This window comes from Pongo abelii, chromosome 1 (assembly GCF_028885655.2).
Source record: "Pongo abelii isolate AG06213 chromosome 1, NHGRI_mPonAbe1-v2.0_pri, whole genome shotgun sequence".
Classification (NCBI taxonomy): Eukaryota; Metazoa; Chordata; class Mammalia; order Primates; family Hominidae; genus Pongo; species Pongo abelii.
The window spans coordinates 33833156-33857167 of NC_071985.2; the positions used below are offsets into that span (position 1 = coordinate 33833156).

Here is a 24012-nt window from a genome sequence, read left to right on the forward strand (position 1 = left end):
ATGAATTATATATATATCACAAATCTAGTATCATTCTCAAAATTCTTCAAAAGGTCCCCATTACTTACAAGATAAAATCTAGATTTCTTAGTTTGATGTATAGATGCCTTCCACGATCTGGCACTGGCCTATTCACTCAGTATGTCCTACTATTCTTACCCACATATCCTATAATCCAACAATTAATGACCTTCTTGACATTTTCTAAACTTGTCAAGTTCCCTTGGCCTCTACCCTTTTAACTTGCTGTTTTCTCTGCCAGGAATGTTCCAACCTTAGAACCTTCCACACCCAACAAATGTCCATCCTTCATATATCAGTTCAAACATTAAAACCTCTGTGTGTTCTCTGTCTGAATGTCAGCTTCTGTCAACATTAAGTGGGGTATCTACCTCCTAAACTGTCAAGATTAAATGAGAGCATATATTACAACCTCTAACATAGATCCTGGCACTATCTCCTCTGGGTTCTTTTTGACCTATGTCTTTAAGCAGAGTTGCAAAATACAACTGTTTTATTTTAATTCCCACTGCTCACTACATTGTAAGTTGATGTTCACCGCACTTTTTAAAATTTCTAATATCTAGAACACAAGTACTCGATAAGTATTTGTTGAATAAATAACAATATAAACTTCTAGTGCCTAGAACCATGCAGAGAACTGGGATTATATAACAACTGTTAAAACTGGTAACACTGCATATTTCTCTTTCTAAAAATAATAAGGCTGTGGTAGTAGAATTAATTCTCTTAAGTAGCTTATAAGGACAGTGAGATTCTTTCCAATGTGGCTGGGGGTAGAATGATCTATCTCTATGAAGACTGTATATGTGTATGCACACATGTGTGGATGTGTGAGTGCCCATGTGCACATGTATGTATGGTGTATAGAGAGAAAACCTAAACTAAACTTATACACCTTTTGCTGAAATCAGAGAATATCAATGGAGACATGCTACATTGTTTCCTAATGAATATTACGATGTCATCAAAATGACTCTCATTTATAGGAACCAACGTTTTTCTAGCTTCGAATTTTATTTTCAGTAGATTAACAAAAAAAATTTCAAATGTCAAATGTACACAGCTATCATAGTTTTAATAATAAATAAAAGTAGTTAACATGTGAAGATGACATTCTTTAAATGATGAAACATTAATAAGTGGAAAAATTTGCTCTCCTAACATTTTAATGAAAAATGCTGCAATAATTTTCTGAATTTATAGAATTTAATCAGAAAAATACAGTAAAATTCTGTTTAGAATTTCAAAATTAAAATGGAAAATGTGTATTTAAAACTCATTTTTGTGGTTTTACTAGTTGATATGCTTCTTCTGAACAGCTAATATAGTATCTAAAAATGTCCTAAAATAACCTAACCCACCTATGTCATTTCCAGAGGAATAGCTACCATGACTTTCTGTCTCCTCCAGGGATAGTATCTTGAATGACGCTAAAGGAGTAGAACCTGGCTGAGTAGAGATCATTCCTCTGAATCGTGTTACTGTCCACGTCCGGACATGATTATTATCTGCACAGACTAGCAGAGAAAGAGAACACAAAAGAATACAAAATTACTTTTAAAAACTCATTTTAACTTTTTTCACTATCATCTACATTAAACAGATCAGAGTATAAGTGGCAAATGACATATTTATCTTAAAACTATACTTGATTTGTAACTACTTAACAAAAGTGAGAAAACTGAATATGTTTTACCTTGCTGCAAAATATAAGGTACGTCAAGTATACCTACAGATCCTCATAAAAACAGCTTGCAGGTTATAAATGTAGTAAAGGTTAAAAATAATGTGTGTGTAAGAAAAAAGATGCGGAATATTATCCTGTTCTGTGGCTAAACTACATAGTAAACAGTTTCCTAGTTTATTTTTCCTAACTATAGAAACTGTTTCTACTTATGCTACTCAACTATTAACCTAGATCAGAACTTACCGAAAAATTATTGGCACAAATGACATTTGTCAAACATCTTGAGCAATCAGCTATTTATTGCCCACTCATAGTTACATTAAGGAAAATTAAGATTCTGTACTAAAGCTGAGCATTATTTTTATATAAAGTCTGTATTTAAAAAACATACTCCAATTAGTTTTATTTATTTTGTGCATTGAATATTAACTTGAGCATATACTGAAATGTCTCCTCATCTAGCTCTACTTTTTTTTGTCTGAGTAGATACTCTATTTGAAAATATACACCATAAAATGTATCACTAATGCAAAAACTACTGTTTTTGGCATGCTTTAATAAAAAATATACTAATTTTGCCATTTACGATTTTAGAAAATCTGTTATTATTAGCAATGAACTATGAACTCATCAGTAAATATTAGGAAAGTATCTAAAATTTCTTATATACACACATACATAATATTTACTACTGGGTAAAAATGTGTTACATATTCTACAGTTACACATATTTTAAACAAAACTTTAGAAAGAAATTTAATTTTGGCAAACAGCAATAAGTAACATCTGTGTACTTTCTATTCTTATATAACAAAATTCTCAATTATTAGACTGTCAGTTTTCCGGTGAAAAGAGGACATTTTTTTCTAGGCTATTTAGTTTCATGGGAAATCATTTCCTGATTTCACTACTAAGCTTACTAGGATTCAGAAAAATAATTTAAATATTTTCAGTTGATTCAATTGGACAATTACATCAATTTTGCTAATATTAGTCATTATCTAAAGTTTTTCTTTAAGGGATTAAAATGCACTATAGGGAAAACAATGTCATCACATATGTGTTAATATCCACCAGGTGGCAGAATAACATAACTGAGTATACACAAAATACTCCAGATTTTTTGTTAAAAAGGATATTTCTCTTGACAAACTTACAAAAGTTTCAAACCTACATGAAATATCTGATGTTAAAATACAAGTTTTACAAAGTAGTTCCTTGGTATCACATCCCACAGTAACATTATAACCACCAAAATAATAGCAATTATTACAGAGTATCTCTATACATTATCATCTAAACATCACAATAACCCTTCAAAACGGCCTATTTTCTCAGAGAATTGAGTTGCCTTATTTCATAACATTTATTCAGCATCTTTTATGTGTCAGAATTATGCTAAGTACTGAGAACACAACAAAGTTTCTGCTATTGGAGAATTTTCTAGAAGAGATAGAGATAATAAACAAGCAAATAAATGATTAAGTGATAAAGCTATGAAGAAAACAAAGCAAGGTACCGTTAGAGAAAGTTATTGTTGGACAGAGGTTTGGCCAATTTAATTTAAAGCAGGTGGCCAAGGAGTCCCCATTGAGAAGGGCTTTGAAACGGCATCAGAATGACAAGAATGCAGCCAAACAAATACCTATGGGCAAACCATTTCAAATAAAAAGAACAAGCGCAAAAGTTCGAAGGCATTTTTAAGAAAAAGAAAAGCCAACAGGTTAGAGTGTTATCAGCAATGAGAAAAGTGACACGGGAGTTGGGAAGAAATTTTAAAGGTAAGTAGAATCTAGAACAAGAAAAGCCACATAGGCTATGGTAGAAATTTAAATTTATTCTAAATACAATTAGAAGCCATCAGGAATCAAACTTGGTTTGCATTTCTAAAAGATGCTTCTGGCTGCTGTGTGGAACATGTACCATAGAGAGGGAAAAGTTGAGAAGTTACTACAGTCATCTAGGGGAGAAAGGATGACGACGTGAGACACTAGACTGACAGCAATGAAAAGTGACTGGATTTGTGATATAATGTGGCAGCAAAACCAACAGCACTTACTGATGAATTGTACTATGTGGGAGGTGAAAGAAAGGGAGAAATCAAGGGTGATTCCTAGATTTTCAGCTTGAGTAGATAAGTAGATGGTGACACTGTATACTAAGATGGCGTTTGAGGGAGAAATCATTAAGTTCTATTTTGTCCAACTTAAATTTGAGATGCCTATTAAACATACAACCAGAGATCCAGACACTGGATATACAGGTTTGGAACTCTTTGGATGGTCACAGGTAGAGGAAAGTTTGGGAGCCACTGACATATAATTACTATTCAAATAACCGGGGAAGTGCAGATAAAGAATAGAGAGTCCAGGAAAGAGCTGAAGGGCAATCCAACACTCAGCAATTGGGCAAAAGAGGAGGAACCAGCAAGAGTTAGAAACTCCTCAGTGAGGCAGGGGAGTAATGTTGCATGAAAACCTAACAGAGACTGTTTTAGCAAGGCATACTTATACCACAATTACACATTCAATAACAGCATAATCATTCAGCTATGGACTGAATTTCAGCTCCACATGGTGTTTAATTAGATTGAAAAACTTTCACTACATCTTTCACAAAAGATGCATCATCTTCTAGCCAGCCTTCACAAAAACAAATCCGACACATGAAAACCACGTTTGTAAAAATTTTAAGTTGGGCAAGAACTGCTCTACAAAAGGAGTTAATGTTAAGACCCCTCTAGAAAGCAAGCTTTACTGACATACCCAACTCACAATGCAATTTTCACAAAGCCTTTTAGAAATCATCTTCCATACACAATGAATTTCTTCAATAGAATTTTACTTTGTAATCAGAAAGTACTATTCGTTAAACTTGAAAATTAGTATTTAATTTTTTATGTATCCAATTAGTATTTAATTAAAAATTTTATATGATTATGAAGAACTACAAACCCACGAAAAGGTTATTTTCTTCAAATAATCTTTACAACTGTAATTTTTATTATTTTTGAGACGACAAAATATCAAAATACACATTTAAATCTACAGTTTTAGCATTAAACCATAATATAATCAACCCAATTTATATTAAAAGTAAAACTTGAAAAATTTAATAAAAATTCCTCTTAGCAGGGTCATAATAAATATTTTGCAATAAGATATGCCAAGAGAGCAAAAAAAAAAAAAAAAAATCACATCTCCTAAATTTATGTATATTAAAACCAGGTAAAATAACAAAACATCTTTTTTTTTGTTTTCCTCTTTTTCGGTAGAGATGAGGTTTCACCATGTTGCCCAGGCTAGTCTTCAACTCCTGGGCTAAACCAATCCACCTGCCTTGGCCTCCTAAACTGCTAGGATTTATAGGCATGAGCCACCACGACCAGCTCAAAGAAATCTTTAAAAGACAATCATAATTTCTTCAGTTATTAAACTTTTCTAGTACTTCTTTTAGTATATTTTTCTCACATAAACACTGCGTTTTCATTCTTTTAATGAAAATAACACACAGAGCCAAGTTCCTTACCAGTACTAATGAAATCATTTTACCTGATACAAGATGCTTCTCTGATAGCATGATTTTTGTTACGGGACTTCGGTGAACTGTGAAAGTCTGAAAAAGCTGAGGACCTGACCCAACTGTCTCTGGGTGTTGTACAATCACTCGTACTGCTCCAGAGCTCGTACCATAGGCGATCTCAATCCAGTTACCACTGACACCTATATAAAGTCAAGAGTTGACAGGTGATATACTATGGAATGATAATAAAAAAGCTACCCTTGCAAAGCTTCCCTATGATAAGAAATAGGCAGAGCTGGATTCACTGTTTATATCAGCCCCAAATCCAGTTCAGTAAAAAAAAAATCTTAACACTTCTCCAGTCATCTTAAAATCATTATTTCCTTGATAAATCTTTTCCTAACTTCACTCCAAGACGTAACTATTCACCTACTGCCTTGCACTATTAGGTTCTATCACAGTAATTATAACATACTAATTCTGTACTTATTTCTGTGTCTAGCTACTTCTATTCCTTATTGACAAAGACTGAATCATAATCATCTTTTTATCTGTCACCTTACAGAATGCCTGAGACACCGTAGGTACTCAACATAGTTTAAAGAATTCATAAATCTGCCATGCCAAGAACACTACTGAAACAGCATAGTATTCCAAAAGCAATATTCCTTGTTATGTCTAGCCTAGAATTACCATCTGCTTTACTTAAACTACAATACTAAATCATTCTCAAATAATCAAGCATTAAATATACTATTTAAGTTTCAAAACACTGTGCTAGGGAACAAACATACCCATTACATTGCTTACATCACACTTACAATAAGTTGTTTCTTCTGATCATCTAAGGTTCAGCTGTGTCTTTTGTTTTCTTTTTTTGAAAAAGTGCCCAGACCCCATTGCAAATTTAGATAGGAAAAAAATTCAGTGACCTATACTCTTAAAAGCTTCACGGATAGAGAATGTCTTAGCTTTACTGGCTGTTCTAGTTTTACTAACTGATTCATCTGAAAATACTTGAATCAAAGGAAAAAAAGCATGAAAAACACTTCCTAGAACCAGAAAGATGACCCCATTTTTCATGCCTTAAAATCCCCCTGCCACTACAAAAGAAGTGCTTTGATTTGTAAAACTTTCCCAGTTTTATGCCTGCCTTTTAACTAGATTAGAAAAAAAAATCCACAGCTCATTCTAGAGCAGGGGTTGGTACACTTTCTGTAAGGGGCCAAGTAGTAAACATTTTAAACTCTGCATGCCACACTGTCTCTGTCACAAACTCTCAGTTCTGTCACTGTGGCATAAAAATAGCCAAAGACAGCTGGTATCAAAAAGAGCCAGCTTGGCTAGAAATCCATGATTTACTGAACCCTATTTCTAGAGCAATACAATTTAAGTCCTACTATGGTTTAAATCAAATTCATAGGTATACTCTTGAATATTTCTTTCATACTAAAAATTACGGTTTCTTTTAATAACTTAAATAAAATGATGACTTATATAAGTAGCACATCCAAACCTATTAGTATTACTGAATACATATTGTTTCTTAGAACTCCTTTCATTACAGATAAATTTTAAATTTCCCATTTGTGCTTATCTTTTACTCTAGAATACAAAAATTCTTACTACTTTACAGAACTAGTCTGTTACTTTTATTGCAATGGCCTCTAAAATGCACTGAAAGTTATAAAATAACTTTTTTCTACAGCTTAAATTTTTAAATTCCCAAGAAAATAGGCTTAGTTTCCAGTACTAGTCTAAGAACTTTTTATTTTTTAAAAAGCTCCTAATTTTGAAGTGAAAAATTAGTTATTTTAATAGGAAGACAAATGTGCAGAATTTTTTTTTTGAAATTTCAGCTAATATTATAATAATATGGCTCAACAAATGCAATTCAGCGGAAGGGAAGTTCCAATTTTCCACCTCAAATTATGTTTGTTTACTGGTCATGTTTGACTTCGGTGTAAAACTGAATACAAATTTTAGACTTAGTAGAGATGAAATCCTTAGCACTGCAGTTCTCAAAAAGAAAGAAACCAGTTTAATTTGACCTAGTCACATAATAAACTAATGAGTAAAAAGATAAAAAGTCAAGAATGTATATAACTGGCCATGTACTAACTTGTTTTGGGTGTGAGGTAAACACTCAGAGCAGTAATAGCATCATTTGAAGGATCATGATACAGTTCAGTTACAAGAAGATCATTATCTTTCATTCGCAAGGGGAACTTCTGCATATCTAAAACATAAAAATTTTAAACAGCATTAAAATAAACAGCATATCTATTTGAAACTGAAAGGTAATGTTTTCTTGTTCTCATTTAAAAAATGACATTAAGCAGGAGCATTTTAAGTGACTGTACACTTACCTATGTAATATATTGATCCATTGTTACATCCCAGCAGAAGGAATGATCCAGCAGTGTCATAACTAGTTATAGGAACAACATCTTGAACCTGATGTAGTAAGAGTATTATCAGATATTAGATAGTAATTCTAATTTCTATTTTCTGGTCAATTTCCTCAAAACTTTGATTCTTCTGGTAAAGAGGCAACCAACATCCAATTTTAGTAGGGCTTAGGAAATAAACTTTCTTTAGGTGCACACATGCACACACATATACACAAACATGCTATAGAGGAGAACCATCAATATACTTCCTTCAAAATATTTTTTTAATTGTATTTCCCACAGCAGTACTTTCCTTTCTCAATTTTGATGGGTTGTCTCCTCTTTTTTTGCATGTGATCACTAGATTGCAGCCCACTGGAACTGGAAGGCCAAGTCTGACCAGGTCCCTCTCTTTTCCCTTTCTCATACAAAAGACTAAATGACCTGTCCAAAGTTACACAGTAAGCAAGTGATAGAATCAGAACTAGTAAACAAAGCAACAGATTTCCAGAAAGTACTTGCTCCCTTGATAATTTATTATTTCTCTGAAAAGGTGGTATTCTCTATTTTTCATTCTCCTTGCTAAGGTTACTTGTTTTCCAGGAAATGGCAAGGCAAACAAAGTCTCATTTGTATTTATTTTTTTTAAGTATAGGAATAAAAAAATTAGTTTTTCCAGGAAAATCAATCTAGTTTACAAATACCTTCCCATATTTGTGCTAAAACAAACAGCAAAGGGCTTGAGTTTTACCACAAAACAAAACAAAAAGCAAACAAACAAAAACCATAAAAAGTGTGGGCGCGGTGGCTCATGCCTGTAATCCCAGCACTTTGGGAGGCCGAGGCAGGCGGATCACCAGAGGTCAGGAGTTTGAAATCAGCCTAGCTAACATGGTGAAACCCTGTCTCTACTAAATATACAAAATTAGCTGGGCGTAGTGGTGCATGCCGGTAATCCCAGCTGCTCAGGAGGCTGAGGCAGGAGAATTGCTCAAACCTGGGAGGCAGAGGTTGCAGTGAGCGGGGATTGTGCCACTGCACTCCAGCCTGGGCAACAGAGTGAGACTCGGTCTCCAAAAAAAAAAAAAAGAAAAAAAGTGTTTGCTAGGATAGTTGCAATACTGTTTTAGTAGAGTGATATTCTACTATTCATCAAAATGAATCTTCCCTGTTTACAGCCAGGCCAGACATGCCTGTTAAGCTTCTTCACAGATGACATTTAAATGAATTATTAAGACACCAAGTTTTGCATACAAGTCTAAAAGATTTCCAATAATTTAAAAGTTAAAAATGTTAAGGGACTTTTACTTTTCATATACTATATCTGGCTTTCATTTGAAAAGTTAAAATCTAAACATTATCTGCTTAACATTTAAGTACTTTTTATGTACTACATATTATCCAAGAAAACAAACACCGAACTGGAGATAAGGGATGTGAGGTATCTCCTTGCTCTCTAGGAGCTGGTAAACTTGTGAGAAAGAAAAATAACAGACAATTATAGTGTGACAGGCACTAGAATAGACTACAATACAATCACAGGAGAGAGGGGAAGAATTGCCATCTCAATGCTGGTGGGTGAAGAGCAAAGATCAAGGAACGTTCACAGAAGAAGTGAAGCTTGAAGACTGAAGTCAACTATGAGTTAGGTAGGGCAAGGGGAAAGAGAATATCTGAAGAGCAAGTAAAAAAGCACAGAATCTAGGTTCATTCTAATTAAAAACAGAAATAACTAAAACTTGGAAATAATCATTCCTCTAAGCTCTACCTGTATATAACCCTAATTTCTGTACCCTCTCAATGTCATGCAGTTATGAGTCACACAAGAAATATCTCAAACATCTCAATCGTCATGCCCTATCCTGAGGTCAGGCTTTTAATTAAAGCCAATGCCAAAACATTTTATACCAGGAAAACATTGAGTACTTTTCAGTGATATCAGTAAAGATGTCTAAAGGATGGAGGGGAGACTGCTTTACACACCACTAACCAATTTTCTTACTCAAGTTAGCTAAATCATTTTAGCTCTAGCACTAAAGGAAAGGGCTTCAACTCCTACCCCAGATTCTTCATGGCAGGAAAATGGGGACAGATAAGGCCATGAGATTCTTCTCCCTTTGGATACATTTTTTTTTTCTCAATGAAAGAGCAGCAGGAGACTAGCGCTTCCCAAGGCACAAAGGCAAACATTTTTACCATTTATTCTCTGGGAGGATGGGCTCCAGTATTAAAGCCTTGCTACTTCTTTTTCTGTAACCTTTAATCATGATCTGCTTTTCTTTCCATGTCTACCCCTCAATACAAGGAAAACAGAGAAAACAGAGGATAAGCAGAATTACAGTGAGTTACAACTGCTGAGTTCTTCTCTCCCAGCACAAGCAAGGAAGCAGCCACTGTGTGGCCTCCTCTTCTTCATCCTAACAACGTCATGGCAAGAATCCAAGAAACCATACTGATTAGTATGCATGGTTCAGTCATGTGGTCACGAATATAAAATGGAAGTGGATTTTTCTCTTATAAGGTAGCACACAGTGATTACCACTAATTTCTACATGTAAATTTAAATTTACAGTTTTAAAATACCAGTCTATCTTCCCATATAAGGCCTCTAGAATCTTTTAACTACAATCTCTATACCTGTAAACTTATCATTATTTTTTACAGGATGTTTTAACCTTCATCCATTACTTTTTAAATAATCACTTATCTAAATTTACCATCGTATTCACCAACATCTTTCCTAATCACTGCTTAATGCATTCCATTTCTTCCCCTTCAAATATAACGTTCTTCTCACAAGGCATTTTTCTTTAGTAGTCCTTTCAAAAATTCTCCTGAAAAAAAACTCTTCTCATTCAGGTTTGAAGTTTTTGCTGTGTATGAAAACCTAGGCTGAAAGTTACTTTCTCTGCCATTTGGAGAATGCCCGTTGTCGTCTTCTGGTGTCTACTACTGGTGATGAGAAATCTGATCAAAGTCTAATTACAGGCAAACTGTCACTATTCTGTGAATACTTTTTATCGTAATTTATCTTTTATTATAGCACATTTAAACATTTAGGCTGCCAAGACTTGGTACATTTCTTTAATCAATAAATTCATGTCCTTTTTCATTTCTCCAAAATGTTAGCAGTTGTTTTCTTTTCCAATATGGCTCCTCTAGTCTGTTCCTATCTGAAATGCTTTCTCACTTTTTCCTTCTTTTTCATATTTTCTATCTCACTCTCTTGGCTCAACTGGAAATGATTTTCTCAGACGTGTCTGTCAATTTACTAATTTTCTTTTAGCTGCGCTTCTATTTAACCATTAAATAAATTTAAAAAATTTTTTTTCAATGACCTTTTAGTTTTCAGTATTTTATTTCCCTCCATTTTCTGATTTGTCCTATTCCTTCAATACAGCGGCTTTCTAATTGTTCCATTATTTCCAATTTGGGGATTGCGAAGCTTTTTATGTTTGATGACTTTTTGTTATTTGTTTCCATGTGAAGTTTATAAGTTTTGGGAGGTTATTTTAGTAGAAATTACTCCTACAGGATTCTTGTGTGCTCTCTTCTGAGAAAGTGTTCTAACTGGTGTCATATCTGTATCTAGAAATGTAAATGGTCCTAGATCAGTTTCTCAAATTGGAGTTCTCATAGAACAAAGGCAAGTCTTTGTGCTTCAATTCACTCCTAATTTGAATATGTTGGTTTCAATTTCTAATGGTTTCCTCTCGCATCTCCTTTTCCCATTCCAAGACACCAAACACACATCAAACTTTCTTCTTCCAAGATTATTGGGCAAACTCTTCCCAGTCTTCTCAGGGATTGAGAAACTTAAAACTTCAGATTTTTGTAGGAGGCTCAATTTCTGCTGTCCCATGAAATCATGCCTCTTGCTTTTGCTAAAATCCCAGATCCCAGAGCCTTTACTTTGGTATGTGGTATGCAAGTGTGTATAAACAAATTAGTCAATTAACTTAACTTAATACTTAGTATAAACAATATACATTGTTTCAATATTTGTATCTAGTATTTCTATATATAAATTTAGAATGTCTAAATCTAAGCAAGAATCTCATATTTCTTACTATAAATTCTGTAAGTAAGCAAACAGACCATAGTTAAGACAGCAGTGAAGACATAATACTGAAAAGTCAATCCCCTCTCTCCCCAACAAAATGTGGGCCTAGGATTCCTAGGATGCCTGTCTTATTCCTATTCCTAATATGCAGAGGTCTGTAAACCTATCACACACACAAAAAAATCTTGCTTCTAACATCAGTGCTACAAGTGCCTCACAACAGGAAAGAGAGAAGCTAAATCAAACAAGTCTCCCAAATTCTTGTCCAGTCTAGCCCATCAGACCACAGAAATTCACTTTGAATTCTTGTTCCCAGAACCAGTATTTCCTCCCCAAACTCAGCCTGCACTGTGTACTTAGAGGCTAGGCTATCACTCAGATGGGTACTATGGCTGAAGATCTCTATTTCTCAGAATACACACAGAGTTATCTGATTCTTCAGGAAGTAAAGTACATAATACCTTTTTAGAGCTAACTTCCAAAGCTGTCTACTTTGATACGAGAATGAAACATGTATAATCTATGTTTCCAATATAAATCTAAATTTAAAATATCAACTTGGGAAACAGTGCCTAAAAATTGCTATTAGGCTATGTAACAGCCTAGGCTACCTATCTGACAATACCAATTAATTCCTTATTAATCTTCTTTCGTAACATGATTCTGTGTGTGTGGGCGAGGGGGTGGAATTAAACAAAAAAAGGAAACAAGAAACTGAAACATTTCTTTAATTTTTTTTTCGTTACTTTTCTTACCCAAATCAGAGTCAACGCTTTTATAACATTTTCATTAATATTTTATTGAAACTGTCCTGATGATTTTGCAAAAAACTTTTAAGATTACATACAAACCTGGTTCATTTGACTCAAATACTTAAAATCTACCTTGATTACGTAACTAAAGAACTACATGGGATCCCAGGTCTACTGCAAATGTACGATTCATCTCTGTAGTACTTGATAATATTCTTCAATGTCTTTCTCTTTACTCCTTCCTTACCCTTCTGTCACAGAGAAAGAAATGTCTCTACTCCCTGTTGGGTCAAACCTTTCTAGCTGTGCTGTAGATCCCATATACACTCTTGACTTTTATGGGACCGGAAATAATCTCCATTCTTTCAGTCTTCAGGTTCTTCTGGCAACTCTCCTCTCTAGCTACAAGTGTGCTCAAGCCTGTCCTAACCTAGAGGAAAAATAAAGCACCAATTATCTTTTTTTTCAAATCAGCCTTGATCCTTAAGCTATCACTTGGATTCTCTGCTTTCCTTCACCACCAAACTTCTTGAAAGGTATTTGAATTTGCTGTCTCTTTTCTCTGATCTTTTACTTCCTCATTTCCTACAACCTAGCTTTCTTCCACCAACACACCTAACTAATATATATTTGCAAATGATATCTACTGCCAAAATTAATGTCATTTCTCCATCATATAATGTGTCCCTTTGGCTCTTGGTTGTCTATCCTGTCCCCTTAAATGCTAATGTTCCCCCAGAGTTCTAATTTTGACTTTTCTTTCTTTCTATATACCCACTCAATGGAAAATGTTATCAATTTTTTATCACATAAATATTATGAACTCCAAATATTTCTCACCCTTTCTTCTTTCCCAAATTCCAAAGGAGTACTTCCAACTATATACTTAACATCTACACTTGAACAACCATAGGAATCTCAAAGTAAACATATTAATCAATCTAATAATTCTTCACCCTACCCACCAGCCTATCTGCTTCTCTTCCTATGTTTCCTATCAATTCAAAATACTACTAGCTACTGGATTGTCAAACTAGAAACCCAAAATTAGAAATACATTTCTCTTCCTTTAATTTCTCACATCAATCGGACAGCAGACCTGTCATTTTAGGAAGGTCTATGAAATATTCTTCAAATGTACTCATCTTTGCCACCTCGACCACCACTGCCATTAGTTGAGGTGCTCTGCTTCTTGATTGCTGGATTGCTGTAGTAGATTCCCTCCTGACCTCCAGTCCACTTTCATTTTAGCAACCACTGTTATCTTTCTAAAACATGGATCTCATTATGTCACTCCCTGCTTAAAGTCCTTGATTTTTCCTCTTTCCTTTAAGAATCAGGTATTAACCTTTTAAAAGTCTTATCTCTTTCTTATTCCTCTCAAGTACTTGAGAGTATTTAGCATGCTATCATCTCTGAACAGATTACAGGTTTTCACACAGATCTGTGCTCCTATTCTGGAAATAAAATTTGCCTGGACTACCATGCTCAAGGCATAGAACTTCGAACATTTAAAATAAATGGAGAAATGCAAAACCACAGTTTAAAAAACTCACTTATTTTCCAAAGTAACTTAAACTCTTGAAAATATGCTCAAATATGCATCTAGCAAAAAAATTTACCACTACATTTATTCAATATTTGTATAACCAAAACCAGAAACAGTACGAATTCTACAAGGAAAAAAAAATACATAATCAGCATACGTTTCAGAAATATTTTCACTTCTGTAATATGCTTTAGTTAAAACTAACCTGCCAGTGCTGAGTGACAGCATTCCACACTCCCACTTTCCCTGTATGACTCGTGGCCACCAACTGGTTACCAATAAAGAAGAGAGCATCTACAGGAACACCCAGGCTGAACACTCCTTAAATGACAATAAAAAATAAAAAGGTTAATCAGTCACCATTTTTAGAATTAATCAAAACCTGGATTAAAAACATCTTAAAGGTGACTAATTTATATTCTCATTACTACAAACTATGTGCTATACGTGTTGGGGACCAGAAATAAGAAACTCGCAAGCTCTTAAGCAGCTTAGAGAACTACTAAAGCAAGGAAGAGTCTGCTCCAAGCCATCTCATACTGCTGTAACACCTCATCCTGAAGCTTGGTTCCTAACCTCAGCTGATCATCAAAATAACCTGATTGATAGATTTAAAATAAACAAAACAAAACAAAACAAAAAGGATCCTGGGATCCATGCCAGACTCACTAAATCAGAAAACCCACTGTATTGTTACAAAATCCATAGGTGAGTTAGATGCAGCTTGCTCATGGACCCGATATTTAAGAACTAGTGATCTGAACACACAGACTTGGCAGCCTTAACTATCTAGAATGTGTCTAAATTCTGGAAATAAGCAAAAAGGAGAAAAAAGCAGCAAGAAGTCACATGATACTAAAAACAAACATTCGGGCCTTTTACTCAGAGCTTATTTTTAAACCCCATGTTTTCCAGCACTGCAATCTCAATTTAATTAATTCAAAAGACACTACATCAGGCTTTAGGATTAAAAAAACACGAGAAGACAAGATGTTACTAAGAACTTAACACTTTAGTAGAGAAAAAACTGCAACCAATTATAATTTGATACAACAATAACAGAAGGATGCACAGGGTATAATAGTATCTATGGGGTAAATAGGGTATGTAAAGGGGTTTGAAAATATATCTTAGAAAAGAAGCCATCTGAGTTGGAGTTTTTAAAGGTTAATAGGAGTCCATCAAATTGGTAGATTGAATATGGGCAAGCTCAGGGAATCAGAGCAAACAGAAGAGTAAGTGTAGGTGAGAGAGGTTGTAAGAAGCACCTATCACACATCAACAGCAAAAGACCCAGCAATGCCTAAGCAGAGAATTCTAGGCTCACCTTGGTGCGGCATATTGGCCTTATACACTTGTCTCTCTTTAGCAGAGTACTGTTCTAGGAGTCAGGAGAACCAGGGTTGGGATCCTGGCTCTCAGAGTACCTTTGTTTGCCACTCTTTTGGTTCTTATCTCAACTACAAAATAGGGTCTAAGCTAAATGTTTCAATGATCACTTGAGCTTAAAAATGTTATAATCGGCCGGGCACGATGGCTCACGCCTGCAATCCCAGCACTTTGGGAGGCCAGGGTGGGTGGATCACTTGAGGTCAGGAGTTCAAGACCAGCCTGGGCAACACACTGAAACCCCATCTCTACTAAAAATACAAAAATTAGCTGGGTATGGTAGCACACGCCTGTAATCCCAGCTACTGGGGAAGCTGTGGCAGGAGAATTGCTTGCACCCAGAGACGGAGGTTACAACGAGCTGAGACCACACCACTGCACTCCAGCCTGGGTGACAGAGCAAGACACTGTCTCAAAAAAAAAAAAAAAAATGTTGGATTCCAATTCTAGCACTTATATAGCATTATCGTAATCATTTGAAAAACACTTTATGGGAAATATATTTTTATCTAATAATGCTGGGAAATAAGTCTCACCTCTAAAATACTGTTTTATATAGATCTTTGGCTGCTTCAAGTATCAGTTTATTCTTAAAAAGTACCTGTGCCAATACAGACAACTTCGCCAGCATTTAGCTGAGAAAAAAATGCATGAAACCCTGAAGAACTCATGGGAAAAACAAAGCAACTAAATGCAATTATAACATGCTTTAAAAGCATAAGCCAGAAAGATTACTGATTTCTTTTGAATCTTATACTGGTGCTAGGTATTCTCTTTTTGTTCAGAACCGTACTATACACAAGACCAGTGACAAACAACACCTTGAAAACTTTTAATCAGTCTTGTAAAAGCAAGGCATCTAGCAAGAAGATGATACATGAAAAAAAGAAACCAAAACAAAAAACCTGCTAAGTACTGCTAGAAGTATCTCCTATATAAACATTTTAATTATATGTATAAAATCCATATTTATACAAGCATGCACATGAAACACATTATCTCAGCCCAAAAAGCTAGAACAAAATAAAGTACAACACACACACACAAAGCTAAGTCCTTTGCCTAGAATTGGTTAAGAAATGAACCTGCCACTTCAAAGCATAAAGTCATTATTTTACATTGTATACAATTTTAGGGATTCTACATAATAGTACTTTAATGATGATAACAAACAATGTGAACATGTCTTTTTAGAACATGTGAAGCCAACTATATTCAGTATTATGGGCTACGTGAAAGGCAGAAATGAAAACAGGAAAACCAACTAACTTCGATTACTCCAGAGAAGGATGAGGTTCTAGGAAATCAAGAAAGACACTCTGAATGGTCTCACGAAATTTAAAGTGTCACTCCTGCTTAGGCTCAACAATCCTGAGCACCAGCGACAGGGAAGACAACAGTAGAAGTAATGACCAGTTCCTGTCTTAAGGAGCCCTCTTGGTAAAATATTGCTTATAGCAGCAACCCAGTAACTCTGTCTTATCCAAGTTATAATGAAGGGAGTTCAGCCTCTGGGAGAGCTTCATCATGGATAACCAGCCCTAACAATTTTCTTTGGATAGTGTTGTCATGTTCTGAAGAATATTTGTTAACAACAAATGGCTTCTTTTACAGGGCATGAACAAATTAGTATTGTACCAGCTCATAACATAGCTACCTATGAACGCCAAGCAAGTAATAAAATTTCTTTCACTTATTGGTATGTTACAAATAGCTACTTGAAAAAGGAAAAAGAAATCACAACTGGTTTACCTTCTGTTTAATTACCAGTGTATTATAATTTGAAAATTTTTATGTTAAATTTTTTTTTCTTAAAGTTGTTTGGGAGGACTTAAGCTGTCGATCATGATAGAATAAATGGCACCTGATTATTCTCCACTTTAAAACAGCAGTAACAACAACAAAAAAAATGGACAAAATATATGAAACAACTGTTTTTAGGTATTGGACAACAGGCAGCAGAGGGACCTGAGAGACAGAAACACACTGACAAGCCCCACATTCCCCCTGGCTTTCTGCATAAGAGTACTTTCTATCACAGCATAGAAAGGTGAGACCTAAGTGATATGGTTTGGTTCTGTGCCCCACCCAAATCTCACCTTGTAGTGCCTGTAGTTCCCAGGTGTTGTTAGAGGAACCCCATGGGAAATGACTGAATCATGGGAACGGGTCTTTCCTTTGTCGTTCTCGTGATAGGGAATGGATTGTCTTACAAGATCTGGTTTTAAAAACAGGAGTTTCTCTGCACAAGCTCTCTTTGCCTGCTGCCATCCACATAACATGTGACTTGCTCCTCCTTGTCTTCTGCCATGATTGTGAGGCCTCCCCAGCCATGTGGAACTGTAAGTCCAATTAAACCTCTTTCTTTTGTGAATTTCCCAGTTTTGGGTATGTCTTTATCAGCAGTGTGAAAAGAGACTAATATACCAAATAAAGAGAGATGATTTCCCTGAACCGAGGAGGCGAAGAACTTGAGGCTAGAGTTAGTAGGTACGGTACAAGAAGGAAGGGAACTGTGCCAGAGGCGTGGCATAAAAGTTGCATAAGCGTTTCCCTAAGACCTTGGCTAAGGCCTAACTGCACCTGGGCAGGGCAAGAATCTCCAAGGAAAGAAAGGCTGCTGGCCGGGTGTGGTGGCTCATGCCGGTAATCCCAGCACTTTGGGAGGCTGAGGCGGGTGGATTACGAGGTCAAGAGATGGAGATTATCCTGGTCAAGATGGTGAAACCTGTCTCTACTAAAAATACAGAAATTAGATGGGCGTGGTGGCATGTGCCTGTAGTCCCAGCTACTCGAGAGGCTGAGGCAGGAGAATCCCTTGAACCTGGGAGGCGGAGGTTGCAGTCAGCCGTGATCACGCCACTGCACTCCAGCCTGGAGACAGAGTGAGATTCCGTCTAAGAAAGAAAGAGAAGAAAGAGAATAAAGAGAGAGAGAAGGAAGGAAGGAAGGAGAGAAAGAAAGAAAAGAAAGAAAGAAAGGCTGCTTTAGGACTAAGAGGTAACTGGAGATAGCTGCTTTAGGACTAAGGTGATTGGAGATATCAGGTATCAGAGGTCATATGTGGGTAGATGGAGTAGTTCCAACTCAATAAAAGTGGAGAGTTCTTGCTGAGCCCCTCTGGCATTCAGTTAAATAAGATTCCAGAAAAGCAACATCTTAAAAATAAGGACTACACCCCTGAAAAGGAGCCCTGCCCTAAAATTAAAAATAAAGCTAGAAGAGGCTACCTACCCCTAACAAAGTACTGAAACAAGCCTAACAGGTTCAAGATCCTTTAGTAATTTAATTGCCTGCCAGAACAAAGCTCATAACTTTTAAAGAAAGGCAACATAATTCATAACCCTACAAAATGTATCACACACATGTACAGCACATAATCAAAACTCTCTAGACATGTGAAACAGGAAAATGTGACCCAAAATAAAAACATGATAACCAGATATTGATATTAGCAGACAAATACTTTAAAAATTAAACAGCTGAACATAATGAACAAAAAGACAAGAAATCTTAGCAGAAGAAACAAACTAGAAAATGGAATCAAAAGATAATACTAGAGCTAAAAAGTCCAACATTTCAAATGAAAATTCACTAGATGAACTTAACTGCAGATTGAATACTGTAGAAGTATAAAAGACATTAAAGGTAGATCAATAAAAGATATCTAAACCTGAAGAATGGAGAAAAAAATGAAATAAAAAATCAGGGCTCCCACAACCCCAGGTTAATATAAAGTGATCTAGAAAGCTCAAAAGGAGGAAGAGGGAGGGAGCAAGAGAGAGATGGAGAAAAGAGGAAGGGAGACAGGTACAGGCCTCCCTCAACTGTGTCTACCAAAAATGTCTCTAGACATTTCCAAATATCCTTTGGTGGATAAGATTTCCTTGGTTGTGAAACATAAATCCAGAATATGTAAAAAACATTTACAAATAAGTAACAAGATGACAACCTCATTTAAAAGGGCAAATGATTTACAGAGACACTTCTCAAAAGAAAATATACAAATGGTCATTAAGTACAGGAAAAGATGCTCAATATTATTAATCATCAGAAAAATGCAGTTAAAGCCACAATTAAAATCACTGAACCATTAAAATCCACAATAATGGCTCAAATTAAAAAGACTGACAATACAAAGTGTTGATTAGGATGGGGAGCACCGGGGACTCTCACACACTGCAAGTAAAAATGTAAAAAGGTACTTTTGGAAAACAGTTTGGCAGTTTTTCTTAACCTTAAACATACAGTTTCCATATGACTAAGAAATTCCACTCCTATATATTTACCTTAAGGAAGTAAATGTCCACAGAAAGACTTCTACTTGAATGTTAACTGCAGCTTTATTCATAATATCTCCAAATTGGAAATTAGCCAAATGTCTATCAATGGGTGAGTGGATAAACAAATTCTGCCGTATTATTTCAATGGAATACTACTCAGCAATAAAAAGGAACAGACAACTGATACATGCAACAACATGGATGAATTTCAAAAGCATTATGCTTAATAAAAAGCCAGGCACAAAAGAATAAATACTATATAATTCTACTCATGAAATTCTAGATAAAGGAAATCTAATCTATGGTGACAAAAAGCCTAAACTGCATAAACAATGCAGTTTATGTTGAACACTTTCTTTCCTTCTGGGAATCTGGAATCTTCCCTCAACTTTACAGATCTTAATAACTTAGCCTTATTGTGCTTTATGTAGCAAAACATTTTTGAATAGTATCTATCGGTTGTAGGTTCACTGAGACTGAATACCCAAGAGTTTAAACAAAAAGAAATTGGCCAGGCACAGCGACTCATGCCTGTAATCCCAGCACTTTGGAAAGCCAAGGTAGCAGGATCACTAAAGCTTAGGAATTCAAGACCTGGGCAACATAGTGAGACCCTATCTATACAGTGATTAAAAAATAATAGCCAGGCGTGGTGGTACCTGCCTGTAGTTCTAGCTACTAAGGAGGCTGAGGTGGGGGGACTGCTTGAGTGCCTGAGCCCAGGAGGTTGAGGATGCAGTGAGCTAGGATCACATCACTGCACTCCAGCCTGTGTGACACAGCAAGACCTTATCTCAGAAAAAAAAAAAAAAAAAAAAAAAAAGGAAAGAAGAAAAAGAAATTAAGTATTTTAAATAAAGATGTAAAAAACTCATTTAATCCAGAAATTGTTTGGTATAGACCTTCAAACTAGAAATGAAAAATCTAATGAAGGATCTCAAAGGTAAGTTATGACATCACAGTGGCTAGAGAAGTACACCCAATTGCTGAGAGACTAATAAAGCCTTGAACAGATGACAATGCTGAATGCCTGCTAGATGAAAAGTCCATGAAGAAATAACATGGTAACTTTTCAATCTAAAGATCTGGCAGAGAGTCAATCTCTTGTCTGTAGAATTGCATTTTTGTCTTGCAAACAGATGAATATATAGATGTGGCTGGACCTGGTATTTTACTTGTATCCAGCTGGTTATTACCTAGACCTGGCGTTTTACTTGTACCCGTCTGGTATTAGCTCCAACTGATCATTAAAAATCCTTTATGTGAATGCACAGCTACAAACACAGGAAGTGCTGAAATAGTCAAAGTGTTGAAAACTTATATGAATTTCATGGCTTATTCTAGAACATCTGTGCTGACATTTACACTGATGATGCAAAGCAACGTTTGGTAAAAACAGCAGGTACCTTACTTAGCACAAACCAGGACAGTGGCACTAAACTTTACTAGTGACCGTTGCATTCTTCTCTGCCATAGACTTTCAAGAACATAAAAGGCCAAATCAAAGATTCAAAGATTAAATTAAAGATTTGGCTTTTTATGTTCCCGAAAGTCTGTGGCAGAGAATGTAATGGTCACTAGTAACTAAAGAATGTCCTTGAAGAAGCAGTAAAAATTTGTATTGACAAAAACTTAATTTCAACTATATATCTTAATATTCTGTATGACTAAGTACTATGGCTATGTCAAGGAAAAGCACCTTCACAAATGCTGGAGCAAAGAGCTACAGGAGCTGCTCTGTTCATTAAGTACCATTTTAATTTGAGATGACTATGGTTATTCAGAATTGGGTGTTTAGCAGAACTATCCTCAAAAAATAAACAAAGTAAGCCTGTTATCTAAAGGAAAACAACTGATGTTATTTGTTGCCAATGATAAAAATTAAACGTTTCAAGTGAACATCTGCAGCTTGGAAAACTTTTATCTGCCACAGTGAGTGTGACAAAGCCCTAACACATAGTCAGCAGGGATACTAATGAATGCAATTTTTTTGCATATTATACAATGAAAGGTATCAACATTTGGTAGATCTACGTAACTCAGCAAACCAACAATTTCCAATTGCCCAACATCTTATAAAAGCATGTATGGTAAAAGATCCACTCAAAGTACAAAATAGTCTGATGGATTTTAATTTAACAGAATATGAAAAGTTCACTGATATGATTTTAGAGTTTTGATAAAGAATCAAAGATGACTAGACACAATTTTCTGAAAAGACTAAAAAAAGTTTTTTCCAACTACATATCTGTGTAAGATCAAGTTTTCTTCATATACTTCGATCAAAACAACGTATCACAGCAGATTGAATGCAGAAATAGATATCACAGTTCAAAAAGAGATTTACAAAACTGTAAACCAATGCCATTCTTCTCACACATTTTTGGAAAATGTGGTTATTTCTCATTAAAAATGTTACTTAAGTTATGCAATGGATTATTATAACTATATTAACATTTATAAAAATTTCCATTTTAATTTCTAATATAGTAAATACTGATAGAAAATAACCTACAGAAAGGCCGGGCACAGTGGCTCACGCCTGTAATTCCAGCACTTTGGGAGGCCGAGGTGGGCGGATCACAAGATCAGGAGATCGAGACCATCCTGGCTAACACGGTGAAACCCCATCTCTATTAAAAACACAAAAAAATTAGCTGGGCGTGGTGGCGCGTGCCTGTAGTCCCAGCTACTCGGGAGGCTGAGGCAGGAGAATTGCTTGAACCCAAGAGGCAGAGGTTGCAGTGAGCTGAGATCGTGCCATTGCACTACAGCCTGGGCGACAGAGCGAGACTCAGTCTCAAAAAAAAAAAAAGGGAAAAAAAGAAAATAACCTACACTCTTTCAGGTCCCGAGTAACTTTTTAAGAGGATTAAGGGGTTCTGAAACCAAAAAGTTTGGGAATGTCTGGTCTAGAAGCAACAACCATGAGGAGCAAGAAAGTGACTTACCCCACATTCAGGTTCAGTGGTTTGAGAGGGGTGGAGAGAAAACAGCAAAAACAGCCACCACTAAGCGGGATTCAGGAAAAGCCAGGTTTCACTTAAAGTGGTGAAAAGATGTTCCCCATGTCTTTTCTAAAACATCATTTTTCCTTCATTATCAGATAATTCCTCCCACATTAAATACTGTGACAGCTCTAGCTAACTGACAGTCCAGGTTAATTTTCATATTCAGTGTCAATCTCTTTTATAAACTTCAAAATATCAATATCATCGAATTGCAACATAAACAAGATTCTTCCTACCAATTTCACTTCCACTTCCCCCATCCTGAACACTCCACAAGATGATGCTACTCTCTGAGGCAACAGCAACCATTTTGTCTTTATCTCCATGTGGCCCTCCAACCACCTTTGCATTTAAAGCTACTCGTTCGATGGTCCAATCCAAATATGGGCTCGTAAACACTTGCTGCCATCCTGAAGATTCTTTGATTCTGTTAAGGAAGAACAGGCACATAAGGTAGACTCAGCAGCAATGAAGCAAACGGAATACACATCAATGCACCAAAAACAAAAAACAACAACAAAAAACAAAAAAAAAAAACTAACCAGTTACCCATCCACCTTCCTATTACAAATAAAATTTTGTTGATCTATATCGCCTGTGAAGCCACAATATTATCCTTGGGGTATTGTATACTTGCATACATAGGACATATAATGACTTGAAAGAGACTACAGTTCTATATTTCCCCAAAGAATAATTTAGTAAAGTCCTCCAAATTTTAAAAAATTTCAAAAACTTTAAAAAAAGATAGTTTTATCTTTCATGTTTCTCTACACACACACACACGCACACACACACAAATGATACTGTCATCTTCTGTGAGTACAATCAGCAAAAATCAGAATTTCAGAATTATTATTCCTTTCAGTTATTAATCAGCTTTTCAGGGTTTATTAACTGAAATGACACATACTGAATCTCTTGCTTTTTGTACTTCAGATGGACAGTCTATCCAGAAACACTAAGTGAGTGTATCACATGCATTCCAATACATTAGCACTATTATATAAAAAAGGATAGGGTGCAGGATATCCTCTGAAAACTAGTTTTTAAAGGTCTAAATGCAAAACTGTATAGAACTATTGATTACCCATATGTAAAAGCTAATGTATTCTTTAATACCTAATTTCTCTAATAAATATTCCTGTCAGTTTTTAATAATTCTTTCTGCCCTATCTGAATTTAGGTTTTAAAGAAATGTTTTCTATGTGATTATATGTATAGCAGCCTTCATACATTTAGAGCTTTAGCAGTTATGTAATCATAATAATGAATGAGTTGAACTATGAAGTATCTATTTTTAAACTAAACAAATAATGCAAACATAACTATAAAATTT

General features: G+C 35.4%; 1 protein-coding gene across 2 annotated transcripts in view; it reads right to left on the reverse strand.

Moving 5' to 3' along the window:
• Positions 1 to 24012, reverse strand: part of KCTD3 (potassium channel tetramerization domain containing 3) — a 54562-nt gene that overhangs the window by 12250 nt on the left and 18300 nt on the right. For both annotated transcript variants that reach the window (XM_002809451.6, XM_054520413.2), the window contains exons 9-14: positions 22910 to 23100; positions 14196 to 14311; positions 7603 to 7690; positions 7356 to 7472; positions 5263 to 5433; positions 1386 to 1541 (exon numbers count right to left, since the gene is read on the reverse strand). In XM_002809451.6, the coding sequence (XP_002809497.1) occupies positions 1386 to 1541; positions 5263 to 5433; positions 7356 to 7472; positions 7603 to 7690; positions 14196 to 14311; positions 22910 to 23100 (839 nt within the window). The remainder of the gene's footprint in view (positions 1 to 1385; positions 1542 to 5262; positions 5434 to 7355; positions 7473 to 7602; positions 7691 to 14195; positions 14312 to 22909; positions 23101 to 24012) is intronic.